Source organism: Dermacentor variabilis, chromosome 4 (assembly GCF_050947875.1).
Source record: "Dermacentor variabilis isolate Ectoservices chromosome 4, ASM5094787v1, whole genome shotgun sequence".
In the NCBI taxonomy this organism is placed as follows: Eukaryota; Metazoa; Arthropoda; class Arachnida; order Ixodida; family Ixodidae; genus Dermacentor; species Dermacentor variabilis.
Genome location: NC_134571.1, coordinates 125,453,213 through 125,471,278, shown reverse-complemented (window position 1 = coordinate 125,471,278; position 18,066 = coordinate 125,453,213). Strand labels below are relative to the sequence as shown.

Below are 18,066 nucleotides of genomic sequence, written 5' to 3'. Positions count from 1 at the left end.
CGGCCTAGAGGACAGGCACAGGTGGCTGATTTGGAAGATCGTCAGGACTTATGTCTCAAGCTAACATGGTCTGCCCATCCACTCTGCATATGTTAGTTATGGTCTGACTGTCATTGCTTTTACAAGGTGATAGTGTTGGTGGGCTGTGTGCAAGGCGTGTCACCGTGGTGAAGTGTGGTCAACTCGGGAAACTTAGCTGGCTCTGGAGGTGGCAAGGACAGGACTGAGACACAGTCCTTGCTGACTGGTGTCTTGGAAGGCACTGCCAATCAGGTGGTGGACCCGTGGAGATAGCCAAAGGCAGTTCAAGAGCAGACCATAAGGAGTGAGTGCCACTTCGGAAGAATTTGATGTGGCTGGTGGAGGCAGAACCATAGTGTAGGACCAAGGTACATAGCATCATGAATGTGCTGCTAGGAGCAAGTGTAGTGGCACTGCTGGTTCAGGTAGTGCAAGCAAGAAGGCCTCAAGCATGTCTTCCGACTACTTCGAGTGCCTCCAGAGCCAGGAGGCAGGATATCGGAAGCACAGAGCAGGAGCAACCATAGCTACTGTAATGTGGTACATTTCTAGCTGTGATGTGATGCCATGAAGCAAAAAAGCATGCCTCCTGCTTGAGCCTGATGGTCGGGCTTCCGATGCATAACTCGGGTGATGATAGAGACTTGATGGGGAGCACATCATGGTGTCTTCAGTCAGGAGTGTCATGTTGCCAACATTTGAGGTCTCCAATTTGTCGAGGCAGGCTTAAGAGGTAGCCACTGCGGCCATATTTTATTGAAGTTGGCCAGTGATGGTGCTGGTGGTTCCAGGAGTGGTCAGTAGGAAGCCTCTCGAACTGGGCACATTAGCGTGTTCCTTACCGTATGCCAAACCCACAAGTGGCGGTCTTTATCCCCAGTGGCCCAGTAGCCAATCACAGTTCTGCCTCGAGTACGGGGAATATTGGAAGTGAAGGGACAAAAGGTAACGCTTATAATGAAATAGTGAACATACATGTACGAGTGTGCAACACAAGTGTGCTTTTAGCATAGAACACCTGTAACCAGTGATTTTTGTGCATCATTGCCACGAAATGTGGTGGCTAACATGCCACACTCCCAATTTTTAGGTGAACAATTAGATAGCACAGTGAAGTGCACATAAAGCTTTATACTAAGAAGAAACAACCAAGGTTGTTGATGACAATAACACACAACCTTTGTAGAGACCATTTTACATTGCTTGCAGAGAACCCTCTAGTATGAAAAGCACTGGAACATGCAAGTGGACAGGGTAAAGAAAAATATTGTAACTTTTGCAGTAGGAGTGTTGTCTACTTAGAGGGGAGCAATACATCCCAGGCCTTCATTCAAGACCAGAAGTTCAAACCTTGGGTCCTTTCTTGGATTTTTGAGATGCTAGATATTTATAGCCTTGTAGACCTCTTGCATAATGTCTACAACCCTGTGCCCACATTGGCTTCCTGGCACCATCATAAGGGAAGACATGTAGGAGAGCACAGGATGCACATTGGAAGGTTGTGGGCCGCATGGGCTCTGCTTTGGCCCATGCTGATCGTTCGTCTGTATTTCACACTAATTGCAACAGTTAGGTGCAGCTAAATAGTAATGTGTACAGCGTACACATGGCTAGTTATTTGTTTTTCACACATGAGCAACAGTGGCACCGTGAGTTGTGTGTCACTCATATAAAGCCTTGCAGGCGACAGCAGTAATGTTTCTTAAAGCAAGAATTATATTATTGGGATATAAAACTGTACCAGTTGGTACGTTTTCATGATGTATTTAGTGCAACGCTTACAATGGGACGAAGAACAAAGAAGGTACACACAGGACATGCGCTGTTCGAAAAGTGGGAACACTGAAAAGAACTCCGTGTACAAGAAATAAACTACATTAGGATAGAAAACTGAACGTGTTGATATGCGTTCATGATGTTGGTTGTGCATTGCTCACAATTGGAAAGCAGGACAAACAAGGTACACACAGGACGTGCGCTGTCCTGCGTGTGCACCTTCTTTGCTCTATGTTTAGTTGCGAGTACTGCACACACTACATACATCATGAAGAATGACACACCAGGCAGCGTTGGCTGCCTGGTGTATCATGACACATGGTGTATCATGACACACACATGCTATGTGTGTGTCAGAGCACTGCAGCCAACTCAATGAGACCTGTAGCAGAGTCTGCACCGCCCACAAACTTCCCACGCTCGTCCTGTGCTCGGCCACACCTCTACCCTTCGTGTGATGGTGGCAGGAAGCCAATGTGGGCACAGGGCTTTCGTCACTATGCAAGAGGTCTGTAGCTATAAATACAGCATGTCAGGATCGTCAACTTGTCGTTAAATGCTGGCCGTAGCGATCACACTATACAAGTGCCACTGCATGAGGATGCTGTGCCTGTAAGCAAGCACAAGCCGGCAGTTGAAGTGTTTGCAAATGACCCCTCGCGTAACATTACACACATGCCAGAGAAAGCACAGCTGTCAAGGCTTCATAAAAAAAGCAACAAACTGTTCTGGGAGGAGGCTGCCATAGGAAGTACACCTGCATGCAGCGTGCACCGCGCCTAGGGTAGGGATATCCTGAAGGCACATTTTGTGAGGCTGCAAGTTTTTGGATAAATTATGCTTTCCTTTGTGCTTGTATGTTAGACAATTTAAGTTTATGAAATGTTATTTCTTTCCATGTGTTGCTTTTGTCATCTTGTGAGAGAGTGTTTTTGTATCCTTCTCTACTCTTCTTTGAATTCTATAAAGGAAGTGGCTTCATAGAAGTTATAGCAAGTTAGATGTAATAGTTCTGTCTCATTTTTGCTCAATTAATTACTTATCACTACCTTGCGGGTTTCCGCAGAACTATTCCATCAAACTCTTGCCTTTGCTTCGAGTTGTTGACAAATTCGACTTCGCCCTGCCATCTGCTAGCGACCTGGTTAGCTCAGATGGTAGAACAGCTGCCCCTTAAACGAGGTGGTCCCGGGTTTGAGTCCCAGACCAGGTGAATTTTTATTTAACGACGAGGCTTTTTCTTTCAAATAACCCATATGGGTTTCCTTTGTAGCTATTGCTATGATTGGGTGGATGTCTCATTTTTGCTTAATTATAGCAAGTTATAGCTGCATAGCGTTTGAGCAGTAATAGCATTGCTGACGTCTTTTCTCTTGTCCATTTCATGTGTTGCCTTTGTCTGCTTGTGAGAGGCTGCTTTTGTACCCCTCTGTACTCTTCTATGAAGGAAGTGGCCAACCTCACCAAATTTAGTTGCAGTGGTTGCCAACAAAAACGAATTCTCCTTTTGCATGTATTTATATAGGAGCACTCGAGCTAAAGCTTCCTCTTAAAATGTGTAGACAGAGTTATGAAGAGTGAAATGTTGCCCTTTAGTAGCTTTGAGGCTCTTGTCCTAATAGTACAAGTTCTATCCAGCTAGCACCTCTACCTTTTCACCAGTGAGAGCAATATTGTGCAGTGGCATGAGAGAGACATGGCTAAGTAAGATAACACAGCTGTGTTTTCTCGTGTTTAGCTATTTTCATTTTACCTTGTTTGCCTTAACTGCTTTGAACCAGTTTTTGGCAAACAACTTGTCACAATGCTCACTTTGTTCTTCTCCGCAAATCTTCCCTTCCCCTCTTCCTCTTTCTTTTATTATTTTTGGTTTGTGTTTTCTTTGTCATCCTCCTTTGTAACATCTGAAGAAACCTGGCCAATAGCTGTTGGTTTGTGTACAGCAAGGAATTATAAAAGATAAAAGAAAGATTATAAAGCAGTCAAAAACATAACCGCACCAAAACATCAGTCGAACAAGAGATAATCAGATGGTGAACACCAACTCTGCATATGCCGCACCTCCTCAGAATCCCTCTGATGTGATTTGTCTTGTCTTCCTGTTGTTCCTTTGCTTCACACTACCACCCTCCCCAGTAATTGAAATGTAAATCTGCTTTTGTCAGCAGTTGTAGACAAAGGCTGTAAAAACAATTCCTATATGTGCCACTGTTCCTCTAAACACCGTTCTTCATTTAAAAGGGCCCTGAAACACTTTTCTAAGTAATCATAGAATGACCACTATTAAAGGACCTCATCTCACTAATCTGATGCCGAAAAAGATTTTTGAATCCTTCAACTATAAAGTTGTGGAGTTGTCACACCGACACCCAGCTTTGTCTCTTTTTGTCTCCGCTAGTATGCTGGAAGCTACACAGTGGACAAGCCAAGAGAGAAAAGCCTCTATCTGTCAGTTCAGTGGAGGCGAAAGGGCTCATTCAGGGCTGGGCAAAGGTACTTTGCACTTGTATCATGACACGATACTAGATACTCGGTCAGCAAGTAGTATTTGAGATACAGATACAAGATACTACTGCAATTATTGCATCTGATACAATATTTCCATCTGTACCTGAAGATACTTCACTGCATTTACAAATTTCTTATTATTCTATAGACATTAGACTCTAAACGGAACCTCAAGGGACTAGGGAAATTGTTTCCATTTATCAGTAGTTTCATTTACTGAGAGACAAAGCTGAATACCATTGCATGAATACTGACGTGTGTATTCTCTGCAGACAACGAAGATAGGGACATTAACGGACTTCATCTAGTGGGTCAGAGGGATTCGGCGAGGACGAAGAAAACGTGTCTCTGGCCTGTTTGTCTTTGAACAAGTTGTCCTGCTGTTCTTGAAGAACGTCTCCCTGTCTACTGTCTGCGTTGTACTGCGACATTGGTGGAGGTGCGAGGTACTGACCTCGCCTGATGCTCCATAGTCCTTCTGGGAGTCGTTCATCTAGCTCGGACACGTTATCACCAGTTACGACACCCGTGCATCGCTTTAGTCGTGAACTGCTAGGCCATGCCCCGGAGTTGTCCCCTCTTCAACCACCTCTCTCTGGGAGCTCCACACATCTCACAATGGCCGAAACCAGCTCCCCGCAAGCACCCCAAAGCAGCCGGTTTTCCAGTCCACAGCAAGTAACCATTCTGCATCCTCTGGTTCCCGATCACTATCACGGTGCAGTCTTCGAAGACATTGAAGACTGGCTTGACAAGTATGAACGCGTCGCACAGATTAATCGGTGGACTGAGCAGCAAAAGCTCTCCCACATCTATTTCACCCTCGACGACAGTGGCCGTACTTGGTTGGAAAACCGTGAAGCTAGCCTAACAACATGGAATGACTTTCGTCAGAAAATCATGGATACTGTTGCAAGTGCCGACCGATGCGACCACGCCCAGCAGATGATGGAGTTACGGGTACAACAACTGAAATGAGTCGGTCACTATATTCGCTGAGGACATGGCCTGCCTCTTTCTTAGAGCCAACCCGAACATGACTGAAGAAAGAAAGTTGTGCTACCTCATGTGAGGTGTAAAAGAGCAGTTGTTCGCGGGGCTTGTGCGGAATCCACCAGTCACTGTCGCTGACTTTATCGAAGAGGCTACGGCTATTGAGTGGGCCCTTCATCAGACATGCAGGCAGTATGATCGACTGTCCACCAGCACCACAATCAGTGCCGCCACAGTGACTGGCGAGTATCGGAACCCTTAGCGGGAATGGATCAGAGAACTCGTCAGAGAGGAAATTCAAAAGATTCTGACACGGACAGTGGATAGACCCGTAGCGTCAATCGCCGGATTGGTGCGTGACGAAATCAGACAGGCATTACTGGCAGGCGATCTTCAGGATCACCAGCGTCCCATGACTTATGCAGCCACTGTCCGATGTCCACCACCCGTTACAACCACACCGCCATACCAGCAGCCTCCAACAGTCGCTCCTTGGTCGCCGCCACAAGAGGAGGCTTCGAGGCGTGCACTCGTTATGCAGCTACAGTTATACCACGAGTCGCCGTCCACAGCGCCTTGGTCAAGGCCCCAACGCCGATCGGCGCCCACTTTGTTTTCACTGCAGAGGTGCTGGCCACATTTCACGTCATTGCTGGCATCGCGACACAACATTTCAACCTTTACGTCCATGGTCCTATGGTCGACGTGCAGATGACGACGCCATACTATGCCAGGCCGAAATTGCTTTTCAGGGACCTCCAGTAGCGCACCCGAAGGATGAATCTGCCGCATTTTCAGTCCAATTTCAGCCGTCGGTCGCGCTCTCCAACCCCTCCACGTCAGATGCCTTCCCCTACTGGACTTACTTTTGCTGACCTCCGAGGACGAAGGTCACCCAGCCCACACCGGGGAAACTGGAGGCGGCGACCGCTGGGGGTAAGGTCGCAGGCGCACCACAAGACAATAAAAAGCCCCCAACACTCTTGCCGCTGAACAAAGTGAAGCCGATAAACCCCGAGACCGAAGAAAATGTGAGCGCCGCCATTGATGTTTATGTGCACGGACAGCCGGTGACAGCGTTAGTCGACGCTGGTGCCGACTTCTCTATAATGAGTCAGGAACTCATCCTCAGCCTGAAGAAAGTAAAGACGCCATGGACAGGACCTCACATAAGGACGCAGGTGGGCAATTACTGATGCCTACTGGAAGATGTACTGCTAGAATTAGCATCCGGAATTTTTCTTTTGTGGCCGCTTTCATTGTTCTTTCTGTGTGCTGTAAAGGTTTGATTATTGGAATGGATTTCCTTGAAGAATATGACGCCGTAATTAACATCCTGGACCGCATGGTGACGTTCTATAAGAGCCGTGGTTTAGTCCATTGCTTATCACCACAACGCAACTCCTTTCATCTAGCAGAAGACGACGTTGTTATCCCACCTCGATCATGTACCCTCTTGTTTCAGCAGCATGTGACACACCGTTTCATTGCGAGGGAGTTACCGACCAAATAACCACGTTGTTGCTTATTCACGGTATCTCGGTCACATGAGGAATCGTAAATGTCACTGACAGGTGCACGAACCTGTTGCTAACCAATTTTAGCACAGAGCGACGGTACCTTCAAAAGGGCATGGCTGTGACTTATTTTGTTGGTCTTGTGGATGTTTGTGGCTGCTGTTCACTACTCGAAGAAGCGCCTATGCAAAACCCAGCTTCTGCACTTGACGTCAGCACTGCTTTGCCGCAGCACGAATGAAAGCAGCTTCTCATGCTATTGTCCAAGTGCAGTTACTGCTTTGCGTCGACGTCCAGTGTTGGACGGACGCCTCTAACAAAGCATTGGATAATTACAAAGGATACGGAAAGACCAATTCTGCAAAATCCTTATTGTGTGGCTCCCAGGGAATGTAAAGCCATACAACAAGTCGCAAAAATGCTGGAAGACGACAGGATCCAACCATCAACGAGTCCCTGGGCATCTCCTGTAGTTCTAGTCACGAGAAAAGACGGCAGCGTGCGTTTCTGCGTGGACTACCGAAAACTAAATCAGGTGACAAAGAAAGACGTGTACCCGCTTCCCCGTATAGATGATTCACTCGACAGGCTTCGTCACGTGGGTTACTTCTTTTCAATGGACTTAAAAAGCGGATATTGGCAAATCGAGGTAGACCTGAGAGACCATGAAAAAACTGCTTTTGTGACGCCAGATGGCCTATACGAATTTAAAGTCTTGCCGTTCGGCTTGTGCTCCGCCCCTGCTACTTTCCAACACCTCACGGATACTGTGCTTTCGGGTCTGAAGTGGAAAACTTGCTTAGTGTACCTGGATGATGTCTATCATATTCTCCGCAGCGTTTTAAAAACACTTCGAATGGCTTGAAGCGGTTCTGCAGTCCATACGGTCCACCGGCTTCACCATGAAGCCAGAGATGTGCCACTTTGGCTTCGTGGAACTACAGTTTCTCGGTCACGTCGTCAGCCACACAGGTGTTCGCCCAGATCCTGGGAAAATTGCCGCCGTAGCACAGTTTCCCGTACCCTCCGATAAAAAGGCTGTCAAGCGCTTCCTGGGCCTCTGTGCCTATTACCGGTGGTTTATTGCGGACTTTGCTCGCATTGGCGTCACCGTTAACTCGCCTGACGAGAGACGACGTTGCTTTTGTATGGGGCGACGAAGAGCAAGGTGCATTCAATGACTTGCGGGAACGTCTCCAGACACCTCCAGTGCTTGCTTACTTTGATGAGACTGCTCCTACATTGCTCCACACTGATGCCAGCAATGTTGGCTTGGGAGCTGTTCTTGTGCAGCTGCAGGAGGGCACAGAGAGAGTACTTGCCTATGCAAGCAGAACACTCTCACGCACAGAGGCTAATTACTCTACAACTGAGAAGGAATGCCTCGCCGAAGTATGGGCGGTTATGAAATTTCACACATATTTGCATGGCCACCACTTCACAGTTGTCAGCGACCACCATTCACCATGTTGGTTGACAAACCTTAAAGATCCTTCGGGATGATTGGCGTGTTGGAGCCTACGGTTGCAATAGTTCAACGTGACTGTCAAGTACAAGTCGGGGAAATGACATATGGATGCTGGCTGCCTGTCTCGATCGCCGATAGAGTCGTCTGCTCCATCCGAAGAAGAAGACTCGGCATTTCTTTGTGTTCTGGACACATCCACCATTGCGCAACAACAACAGGACGACCCTGAGTTGCTTGATCTCATCAATTACTTAGAAGGCAGATCTGCGAAACTGCCTAGAGTTTTCGCAAGAGGACTGTTGTCGTTTTGTTTGCGGGCCAAAGTACTTCACAAAAAAACTTTTCTTCGACCGGGTCCCCCTATCTGTTTGTCATTCTGCAGCTCTTCGCACGGAAGTACTTCACGCCTGTCACAACGAGGTGACTTCTGGTCGCTTAGGCTATACAAGAACGTTGGTCAGAGTGCAGTAGAGGTACTACTGGCCAAGACTTACCACCACCATGAAACATCACATTCGCACTTGCCTCGACTGCCAGAGGTGCAAGTTACCTCCGTTGAAACCAGCCGGCCTCCTACAAGCCGTCCAGGTTCCTCGAAGACCATTTGATCAAATCAGAATGGATATATGGGGCCCACTTCCTACTTCTACTGCAGGGAATTGCTTTGTTATCGTCGCAACCAACTATCTCACACGTTACGCTGAAACAAAAGCAATCCAGAGAAGCACAGCAGCTGAGGTGGCACGCTTTTTCATTGAACATGTTGTGTTGTGACACGGCGCACCAACTGTCGTAATAACAGAGCGAGGAGCCGCATTCACAGCTGCACTTTTAGATCACATCTTGCTGCTAAGTGGAACGGATTAACAGAATGCCTTAACAAAACAATTGAAGACATGCTCTCCATGTACATGGATGTTGAACATAAAAATTGGGATGACATCCTACCTTATTTAACCTTTGCATATAACACGGCGAAACAAAAGACGACGCGCATGACTCCGTTCACCCTTGTTCACGGACGGGATATACGAACGATGTTGTATGTGATGCTTCCACACGACTTCGACGACACTGATACGGACGCCGATGTGTTTACGCAATGAGCAGAAGAGGCTCGGCAGCTCGCATGCTTGTGGATCTGCCAGGAGCAAGACTATGACGCAGGGCGCTATGATCTTCACCGTCGAATGGTAATCTATGACGTCGGCGACAGAGTATGGGTTTGGACACCCGTACAGAAACGAGGCCTCTCTGAAAAGCTGTTAAGGCGATACTTCGGTCCATATCAAGTATTGCGCCGCCTCAGAGACGTCACATACGAGGTCGTTCCCAATAGTCCCAATTGTATGCGGCGACGCACGCACCGTCCTGAACTTGTGCACGTTGTCCGCATGAAGCCGTATGTGAGCGAATAACTATGCGAGAGACCCTTACTTCCGCAAGTGACAGTTCTGGTCTAACATCGGGGCGATGCTCTCTTAGGGAGGGACAAATGACGCATGTATTCTATACTGACGACAACGAAGATAGGGACATTACAGGACTTCATTTAGTGGGTCAAGGGGATTCAGCGAGGACGAAGAAGACGTCTCTCTGTCCTGTTTGTTCTTGGACAAGTTGTCCTGCTATTCTTGAATACATCTTCCTGTCTACGGTCCGCTTTGTATTGCGACAATACAAAACCAACAAAACATAAGGATGGTGTTCTGTTTAAGACGCAGTTTCATTTAGGTTATCTCCATTTATCGAGATTCCACTGTAATGTTGCAGCAAATGCGTATGCACAAACATGTTTGCTTTGAAATCTCTTAAAACTGCGACCAACCTTGTTTGGTCAAAGTTTGGAATGACATGTCTGTTAGTATAAAATTGTTGTCTTTCTTGCTCAAAGTATAACATTTTCATTCCTAAATAATGTGTGAAAGTCACTAGATGCACAGCAACCCCATTCTTACATTCTTCAAACTTCGTAACAAAGCGCCATGCAAGACACTTCAATAAAGGCACTGTAGCGGCATCACATTTGGCGCGACACTCCGCACACATTGGCATACGCAGGACAGTACGGTGGCTATGAGCTTGTGTCATGGCACCGACACAAAACAAGAATTCAAGAAAACAAAAGGTCGCCTGCTTGCAGACATTCGCACGCTTGATTTTGTCCACCCGTCGTGGTTGCTCAGTGGCTATGGTGTTAGGCTGCTGAGCACGAGGTCGCGGGATCGAATCCCGGCCACGGCGGCCGCATTTCGATGGGGGCGAAATGCGAAAACACCCGTGTACTTAGATTTAGGTGCACGTTAAAGAACCCCAGGTGGTCAAAATTTCCGGAGTCCCCCACTACGGCGTGCCTCATAATCAGAAAGTGGTTTTGGCATGTAAAACCCCATAATTTAATTTAATTTTTTTGATTTTGTCTAGACGGTGTGAGTGCCACCATGTGACTCTGCTCCACCAATAGCGACATGCAGATCTTATCTCCTGCCTTCGCTGGAGGGCTCCAGCAGAAAGATAGAAGAATGTCGCTGCCTTTAGCTCTGTTTAGGTGGTTCAGTGGCAGCATTATCAGCTCGAGAAATGGAGTTCAGCCAGTGTTTATAGTTCCGCGCGGGGATATTGAGATAACAGTATCTTGCTTCTTAAGATAAACGATACATTAGTTCATGTATTGGAAATTCATATATTGATACACGTCTTACCAGGCCTATCATGATACAGATACAAGACACCCGTAAAGTATCTAAGGTAGTATCTAAGATACATGTATCTTCGATACTGCATAGCACTGAGCTCATTGCAGTAACCCATAGCAGCTGCGGTAGACTTTGCTACACATCATGTCGCTGTCATCTTGGAGGCCATGCGCAGCTGCCACAGCTGCGTGCACTGCAAAGATGAAATGACCTTTGTCTTTTTAAGATCGCATAAGGGTATTTTTCATTTATTTAAGTCAAAATTCACAATTATGTATTACTGAGAATGCCCTCGCGATTACAAGATCAACCAATAGCATTGGTTGGCCAGCTGCTTTCGATATGACAGCATTGCAGAAGCGAGGGCAAATGATTTTTCACTGTATTTGACACAAGATTGTAAATTCCCTGCTGCATGCAGTGCTGTTATAGGTGCTTAGATGTCAACAAGTTAGAAAAACTCAGACGGGAGCCATGGCGTAGCACCTACGTATTCCAACGCCTTCTTTCTTTTCTTTGTTCCTACACTGGACGGCGGTGTTTATTTAACTTTATCTTCTACAGCGAAGCTGTTTATGGCTGGGCTTCTGTGCATTATTGGTCTGCATCAATAAAAACTATCATCGTCAACAATGGGTCTTACCTTCTAAGCAAGCAAAAATATAATGACTCATCCCTCTCATAATGCTGAGGCTACATGCCCACATAACTTGAGCCAGAGGTTTAAAAATTAAAGGCACTCCGGACGTGAGTTGAACTGAATGCATAATGTTGGCACTGGCCTAGAGTTACTCAGGCTATTTTTTTATTTTCACCTTAACTAACGGATTAGTTATGTTTAATTAATGAACTTTTTAAGTATTGGCTGCAGATCCCAAGTGTGATACACGAAGTTATAGAGCACCTTCAGAAACCTCTCAATAAATTGTTTCGAACACGATATATCTCACGTGGTCCTTTTTCCCACGTTCCAAAGAAAGCCCGCCAAATACGAAAAAATACCACGTGATGGGCCGTTTGCGCACTGTTATTCTGCTGCTCTCAAGCGCAGCACTTAGTGGCACTTAGCTACGTTTGGGTGGATGTCTCATTTTCTTTTTATTAATTACTCCTCTCCACCTTGTGGGTTTCTGCAGAACTATTGCGCCAAACTCTTGCCTTTGCTTCCGAATTGTTGATAAATTCGACTTCGCCTGCCATCTGCTAGCCACCTGGTTAGCTCAGATAGTAGAGCGGCTGCCCCAGAAAGGCAGTTGGTCCCAGGTTCGAGTCCAGGACCAGGACAAATTTTTCCTCAACTGCGAAGCTTTCCTTTCGAGGAACCCTTATGGGTTTCCTTTGTAGCACTTAGCTTCATTTGGGTGGGTGTCTCCTTTTTCCTTTATTATATATATATATATATATATATATATATATATATATATATATAGTGTGTGTGTGTGTGTGTGTGTGTGTGTAATCATCCACACAAATGTATATAAATAAATATGTGTTTGTACCTTTGTTCAAGATTCTGTGTCACCTTTGTGCCGTCTGCTAAACAGCTTTGCTGGTCACCTTCACAGAGTGGAATGGCTCATGTGTTTGTCTACATTCTGCCCCAACCAAGAAGCAATAGGTATGATATCTCCAGTTGATGCAGCACTTAAACGAGTTGCTGGAGACTTTGCCACCCTGCATTTTGATGCAGTAAGCCTGCAACAACCTATTGTGGCAGGGATATGCTAGCAGTTCTCGAGTCAGTGGCCAAAAACGTGGAGAATTTCTGCCATCTGGCCGAAGCTATTAAGATATGATGGCCTCGTGCATTTTTCCATCGTTCTCATCGTTTTTGCAGGTTATCAATACGCTTTTGATGGTACTGAAGCTTTTGGATACGATCTCTTCAAGTAGGCTGCAGCCTGTTTCGGGTTCTGCAAGAAGTGAGGTCAAGATTGGCAAGAACTGAATTCTCAAGCAGAAAGTGGGCTGGGCATACTGAGAGCTGTTCTACTTGTAAATAAGCATAGGTCAAAAATGCGGAAATCGGGCGTAGCCTTCACTTTTGGGCATAGGGTGTCTTCACCTGTGTCTTTTCCTCTGAGTTGAATCCTGACACACTGCAAAAGCTTGGTCGTGCGACATTGTGCGCCTTCAGCTTCAGCGCACCACTCCATCAAGGTCACTTCCAGTTCCTTCCATCTTTCAACATCCCACGAGATTTCCAAATGCCATAACCTTTGCAATAGAGCCTTAAATGTCAGCGAAAGGTGAGAGAATGTGAAGGAGGTCGAATAACTCTAATTTTGTTCTTAGTATGGTAGGCTTCATGTCCATCTTGATCGAACTAGAAACTGCATGATTGACTGTGTAGAACATTCCAAGTAGTCGTCTTTGGTGTTCCGGCATATATCCAGGACTGCTGCTGAACTGCTTTTCAGTCGAAGTCATTCTTCTTTGTCCTTGGTATCAGCGTTTATGGCTATTGTAAACCGTCGAATACAGAGAAAAATTTGAACTTGTTCCCCTATTAGGTTTGTCACATTTTTCAACCATTCCTTGAGCAACAGATCTATCTTTTTACATGCGATGATAGATCGAGCACAACTCACAGCTTTGTCATCAGAGAGTCTTCTCGCATAATTCTGTGATGTGGCATGTAATATAGTCCATCATAGTAGGAGGTCACATCGGGCAAAACTTTGGCATGCTCCGATTGCAAGGATTGCCTTGTGCTGTCATATTTCTCTGTCAGACCATCATGCCGAGAGAGCCTTTTGATTAGCTTTTGAAGACGGCTGACAGCTGTATCATGGTTGTCCCAAAAAAGATGTTTCAAGTCGTCTTTTCATGGCAGTGCCACCATGTTTCTGCCGCTAGACTCTTTGACCTTCTCCTTGAAATGTATGAGGTTCTTATCACAGGAATGTTCGCTCAAGTCAGTGAGGCCCATAGACTATTTTCCAGAAAGACTGCAGGATTTCTGCTGCGGATTCTTCTTCTGTAGCATCCAATTGTAAGACGCTGATGATGAGATGAGTGCCACAGTTCAAAAGAATGTTTTGACAGACTGGTCCCTGGATTGTCCAACCATCAGTCGTGATGAGGCCTGGAACATCTTGGCAATGAATGACTTCACCTTTGACAACTTGCTATAGGTAGTCAGGACCTATTAGCAAGCCAATCACAGAGTCCAAGGTGTCTTTGGAAACTTAAGTTATCGTTCGCCAATAGCTTGCCTTGAGATCTCAAAGCTTGCACATATGTGTTGTCCACCGCGACACGGCTGCATATTGGCTGATGGCAGGCACAATTTCAGCTTCTATACTGAAGATGACTTTGCTATACTGATTTCAAAGTGGCGCTTCTACCACTCTGTGCTTTTCCTCTACTGATGGGCAAGTACTTCTGAAGGCTTTTAGTAGTAGTGCTGTCTCTCTAAACATCTTTTATTTGAGCTTCAGGGCCGTGTTTTCTTGTATTAAAGACATTCAGCTACTTCCATCCACAATGTCACAGACAATCTGTGTGAAGAATGTCTGGAAATACACTACATTGTCTGTTATGCATTAGTTGGGGGGCAATGCATCTTTACAGAAGTAAAGAGTCATAAAAGAAACACACTGTGCTGCTTCCTGATGGCCTTGTTGTTGTCATAGTCATCATTGTCCTCTTGTAAGTGGGGTCACACATACTTGATGCATGTCTTCCGCAGCAAGAATAGCAGGTGAGCTTGACTGTCAACCTTTCCCTCGATAACCTCCTGATGTGCAACACAATCATCATTTGTGTTTGTTAGCTGCTCTCATCTGACAGCAAAAGGTATATCTGCATTGCAGCTGCACGTCCCATGTTGATGAGTGTGACAGAAGAAATATTCCAATCTTGCAGCAGATGAAGCGTGGAAAACAGATGCCATAGGGGTAAAGCTAAGTCGCCTGTTCTTACACTCCTCTACGGTGGGTTGCCGAGATGGTGATGTGCATTTTTCTCAGCTTTCCAGTTCCACTCGTATAAACTGGAGCAGATCGTTCATTTCAGGGTCTGATGTAACTGCTTGTGCAACTGACTCAGAGGCTAGTGTAAAGGGACTGTCAAATGACTGTGACTTTAAAGCGTGGCATCGTTTTTCTCGTGTAGAACTGAGAATGACATTGTGAGGTAGAGACTGTTATGGGATGTTCATGAGCATCGCTGAGAATTTCGGAGATGGCACATTATGTGCACCCAGACAGTGGATGTTTAGCTGTGTCACGTCATATAACATTCGAAGACGAGTTATGTCGTTGGCCAAGTTTAGGCTCGAAAGTTGTCGCAGTGCCATCAAATGGTGCTGAAAAATCCATGTTCGATTGCTGAACCTTTCCTTTAATAGCACAATGGCATGCACATAACGATTCAGATGGGGGCAAACCAGAGATAGCTGCTGCTGCATCACCAGCCAGGAAACTTTCAAGGTAATAAAATTTAGTCGAAGGTGTCAAATTGGTTGTGGAGGTGAATGGTCTGTTCAGATTGTTCCCAGAAGCCTGTCTACTCATTGATGTCCCCCTCGAACGCTGAAATTATGCAGCTGTGGCAATCAGGGACCCACAAATCTCTAGCGGGCAATATGGCTATGCCTTCTGCACTCGAAGCTTGGGATTGTATGCGTTGTATTCGTTCTATCTGAGTGATTCGGCAACGAAGCTCAGCAAGCATGCCAATTGCTTGATCGCTATATTCTGCTGCAGCAATATACTCGTGTTTGAGCTGTTCGGAGGGAACATATTCCTCAATTTGGGTATTAATCTGTAAAAGCTTGTTGTTGCTCGCAGACAGACGATTTTGAACAGCTGAGAGTTTTGCAGTGTCGGTGTTGGAAGAATCAAGCGAGGATCAGGCTGCCTGAATGATCTTAGTGTTCTGAGCCCATCGTGCAGATTGTTTGCCTTTAAGTCAACCCATCTGGATAGTGTCGAAGCTGGCTGATTTCCTTGCACCTGCACCAATCTTCACATCCACTATCAGTCGATTCCTTGCTGCCCGCAATGCGAAACGAGAGTAGAGTCTGGTCAGGCATGCGAAGAACAGGGACAGGTCCGCACATCGGTTTCCAGCACAAAATATGGATGCTTAAAAAGCAACGGGTTAGAAAAACTCAGACAGGAGCCATGGTGTAGTGGTGTAGCACCTACGTATTCCAACGTCTTCATTCTTTTCTTTGTGCCTACACAGGCTGGCCACATTTATTTAACTTAATCTTTTTCTACATTTGGCTCACATGTCCACAGGAGTCTCTACAACAAATTCACATTCGGATTTATTACAGTAATGATGTACTTTTTAACAGGTACAGAATAATTAGCACTATAGGGTCTCCCAAAGTTAAGGTCGAGGGAATACCCTACGCCCTATGCAGTCTTTTCTTACTATGTTCAAGAAGTATTTCAGGGCCTCTTTATGTCTCTATTTTTTGTTGGTTTTGCTCAAATAGAACTGGTGAGTTGCATTCTCAACCTTTTGTTATTGCCCCCGAAAGTGTTGTCATGTGCAACTTAACACTGTTTTGAGGTAATTGAGCGAGTGAGTGAAAGAACTTTACTTCGGTACAGATGCAGGGGAGACCCTGCGCAACCTGTAGGGACCGCAATTGTAGGGACCGCCAAGCCGAGCTTGACGGCCTGATCACAGGCACTCTGGACAGCCAGGGTGTGGTTGTTGAATTCGGGGCTGCCCAAGAGCACAGCCTACCTATCCTCGCTGAAGGCTTCGCTCTCCCACAGCACATGGTCCAATGCTTCCATTAGTCCACAGACAGGGTAGTCTGCACTGGGGTACCTTTCAAGGTATATAGCATGGAGCAAGGTTATAGCAAGGTTATGCAAGGTTATAGCAAGGTTATGGTACACACGGGCTTGTAAAAGTCGAAGGATCACCGCCCACGTCCTGCATAAGGTAAGATGTAGGCGGGGGAATACCCTTCTCGACAGATAGTAGTGCTTGGTGATCTCATTGAATGTGAGCAAGGGTTCCCTGCAGGGCAGGGGGACTGCGGAGACAGCACGTTCAGTGAGACCTTGCAGGGCTTCTGATTCACCCATTTCTTTTGGCCCTTAACTATCCAGCATGTTGCCCCTGGAAGTTTGAAATATGCATTATCTTATACACCGTGACAAACAAAAACACTTGCTGTGATTTACAGTAGTCCTCGTATTTCCCATTCTTGCAGGACATGAAAGCCTTAATTGCTGCATGTCATCAAATTTACCCTCTCGTCCAAGACGTTCTGCTGAAAGAAGTGGAGGAGAAGCTGAATGGAGAAATGAAAAAGCTGGAATTGTCAGTGGAAGAGGATGGTGTTACAGCGTGACATGAGAGAAAAATTTGGACTCCTCACTAGAGCGTGTGAATTACAGAAGCCATGCCCATTTTACTGTACATAATCCATAAATACAGAAGTCTCTTCATCGCTGGTTCATTAACTGGCCGTGTTTGTATAGATGCTGTTTTAGACATTGAGGTGGTGTCACCGTACCACTTTCTTTTTAACTCTTCAGAATGTCTTTGAATGCATGCATTGGCAATTTTCATTTATGAAGAACATTGAATGCATTTAATGGTACAGTTGATATCTATTAATTTGGCTTTGTTGAAACACGAAAACCACTTTGAATTGCCTTATTTTAATCGAAATGAGAATTTAAAAATTTGCAGCAAGATAAACTTTGTTACTTCAATATATCTTGTTATGGGCTTGGTAACTTGTGCTTGAAAGTGAGTATTGTACAACCTTTCGATGTACTTTTGGTGACAAATGAAATGTGAACAAGTTAGGGCTCTCTACGTATGTGTCCTTTCATTCCCGGTTTCACCACTTCGATCGATGGCATGATTTTGGCTTGTATGCTTAGTTTGGTTCTACACCACTTTTGCTGCAAGATACACAGTAGTACATAATCATACTCCAAATTTATTGCTTGTAGAAGGCATTCTATAGTAACTGCTTTGTGCTGTTAATGACAGTTGTGCCGGGCCCACACCGTACTGTGATGAATTAATGAACAAACGGGATCAGCACATTTCCTAGCCCATAAGTAGGGGTGCCCGAATGTTCTGAACTTTCTAT

General features: G+C 45.7%; 1 protein-coding gene across 1 annotated transcript in view; it reads left to right on the top strand.

Moving 5' to 3' along the window:
• The window catches only part of LOC142579725 (exosome complex component MTR3-like), a 46,431-nt gene extending 28,648 nt beyond the window's left edge, over window positions 1–17,783 (top strand). The window contains exon 9 of the mRNA XM_075690221.1: window positions 17,170–17,783. Within this exon, the coding sequence (XP_075546336.1) occupies window positions 17,170–17,310 (141 nt within the window). The 3' untranslated portion in view covers window positions 17,311–17,783. The remainder of the gene's footprint in view (window positions 1–17,169) is intronic.
• Window positions 17,784–18,066: the final 283 nt, after the last annotated feature.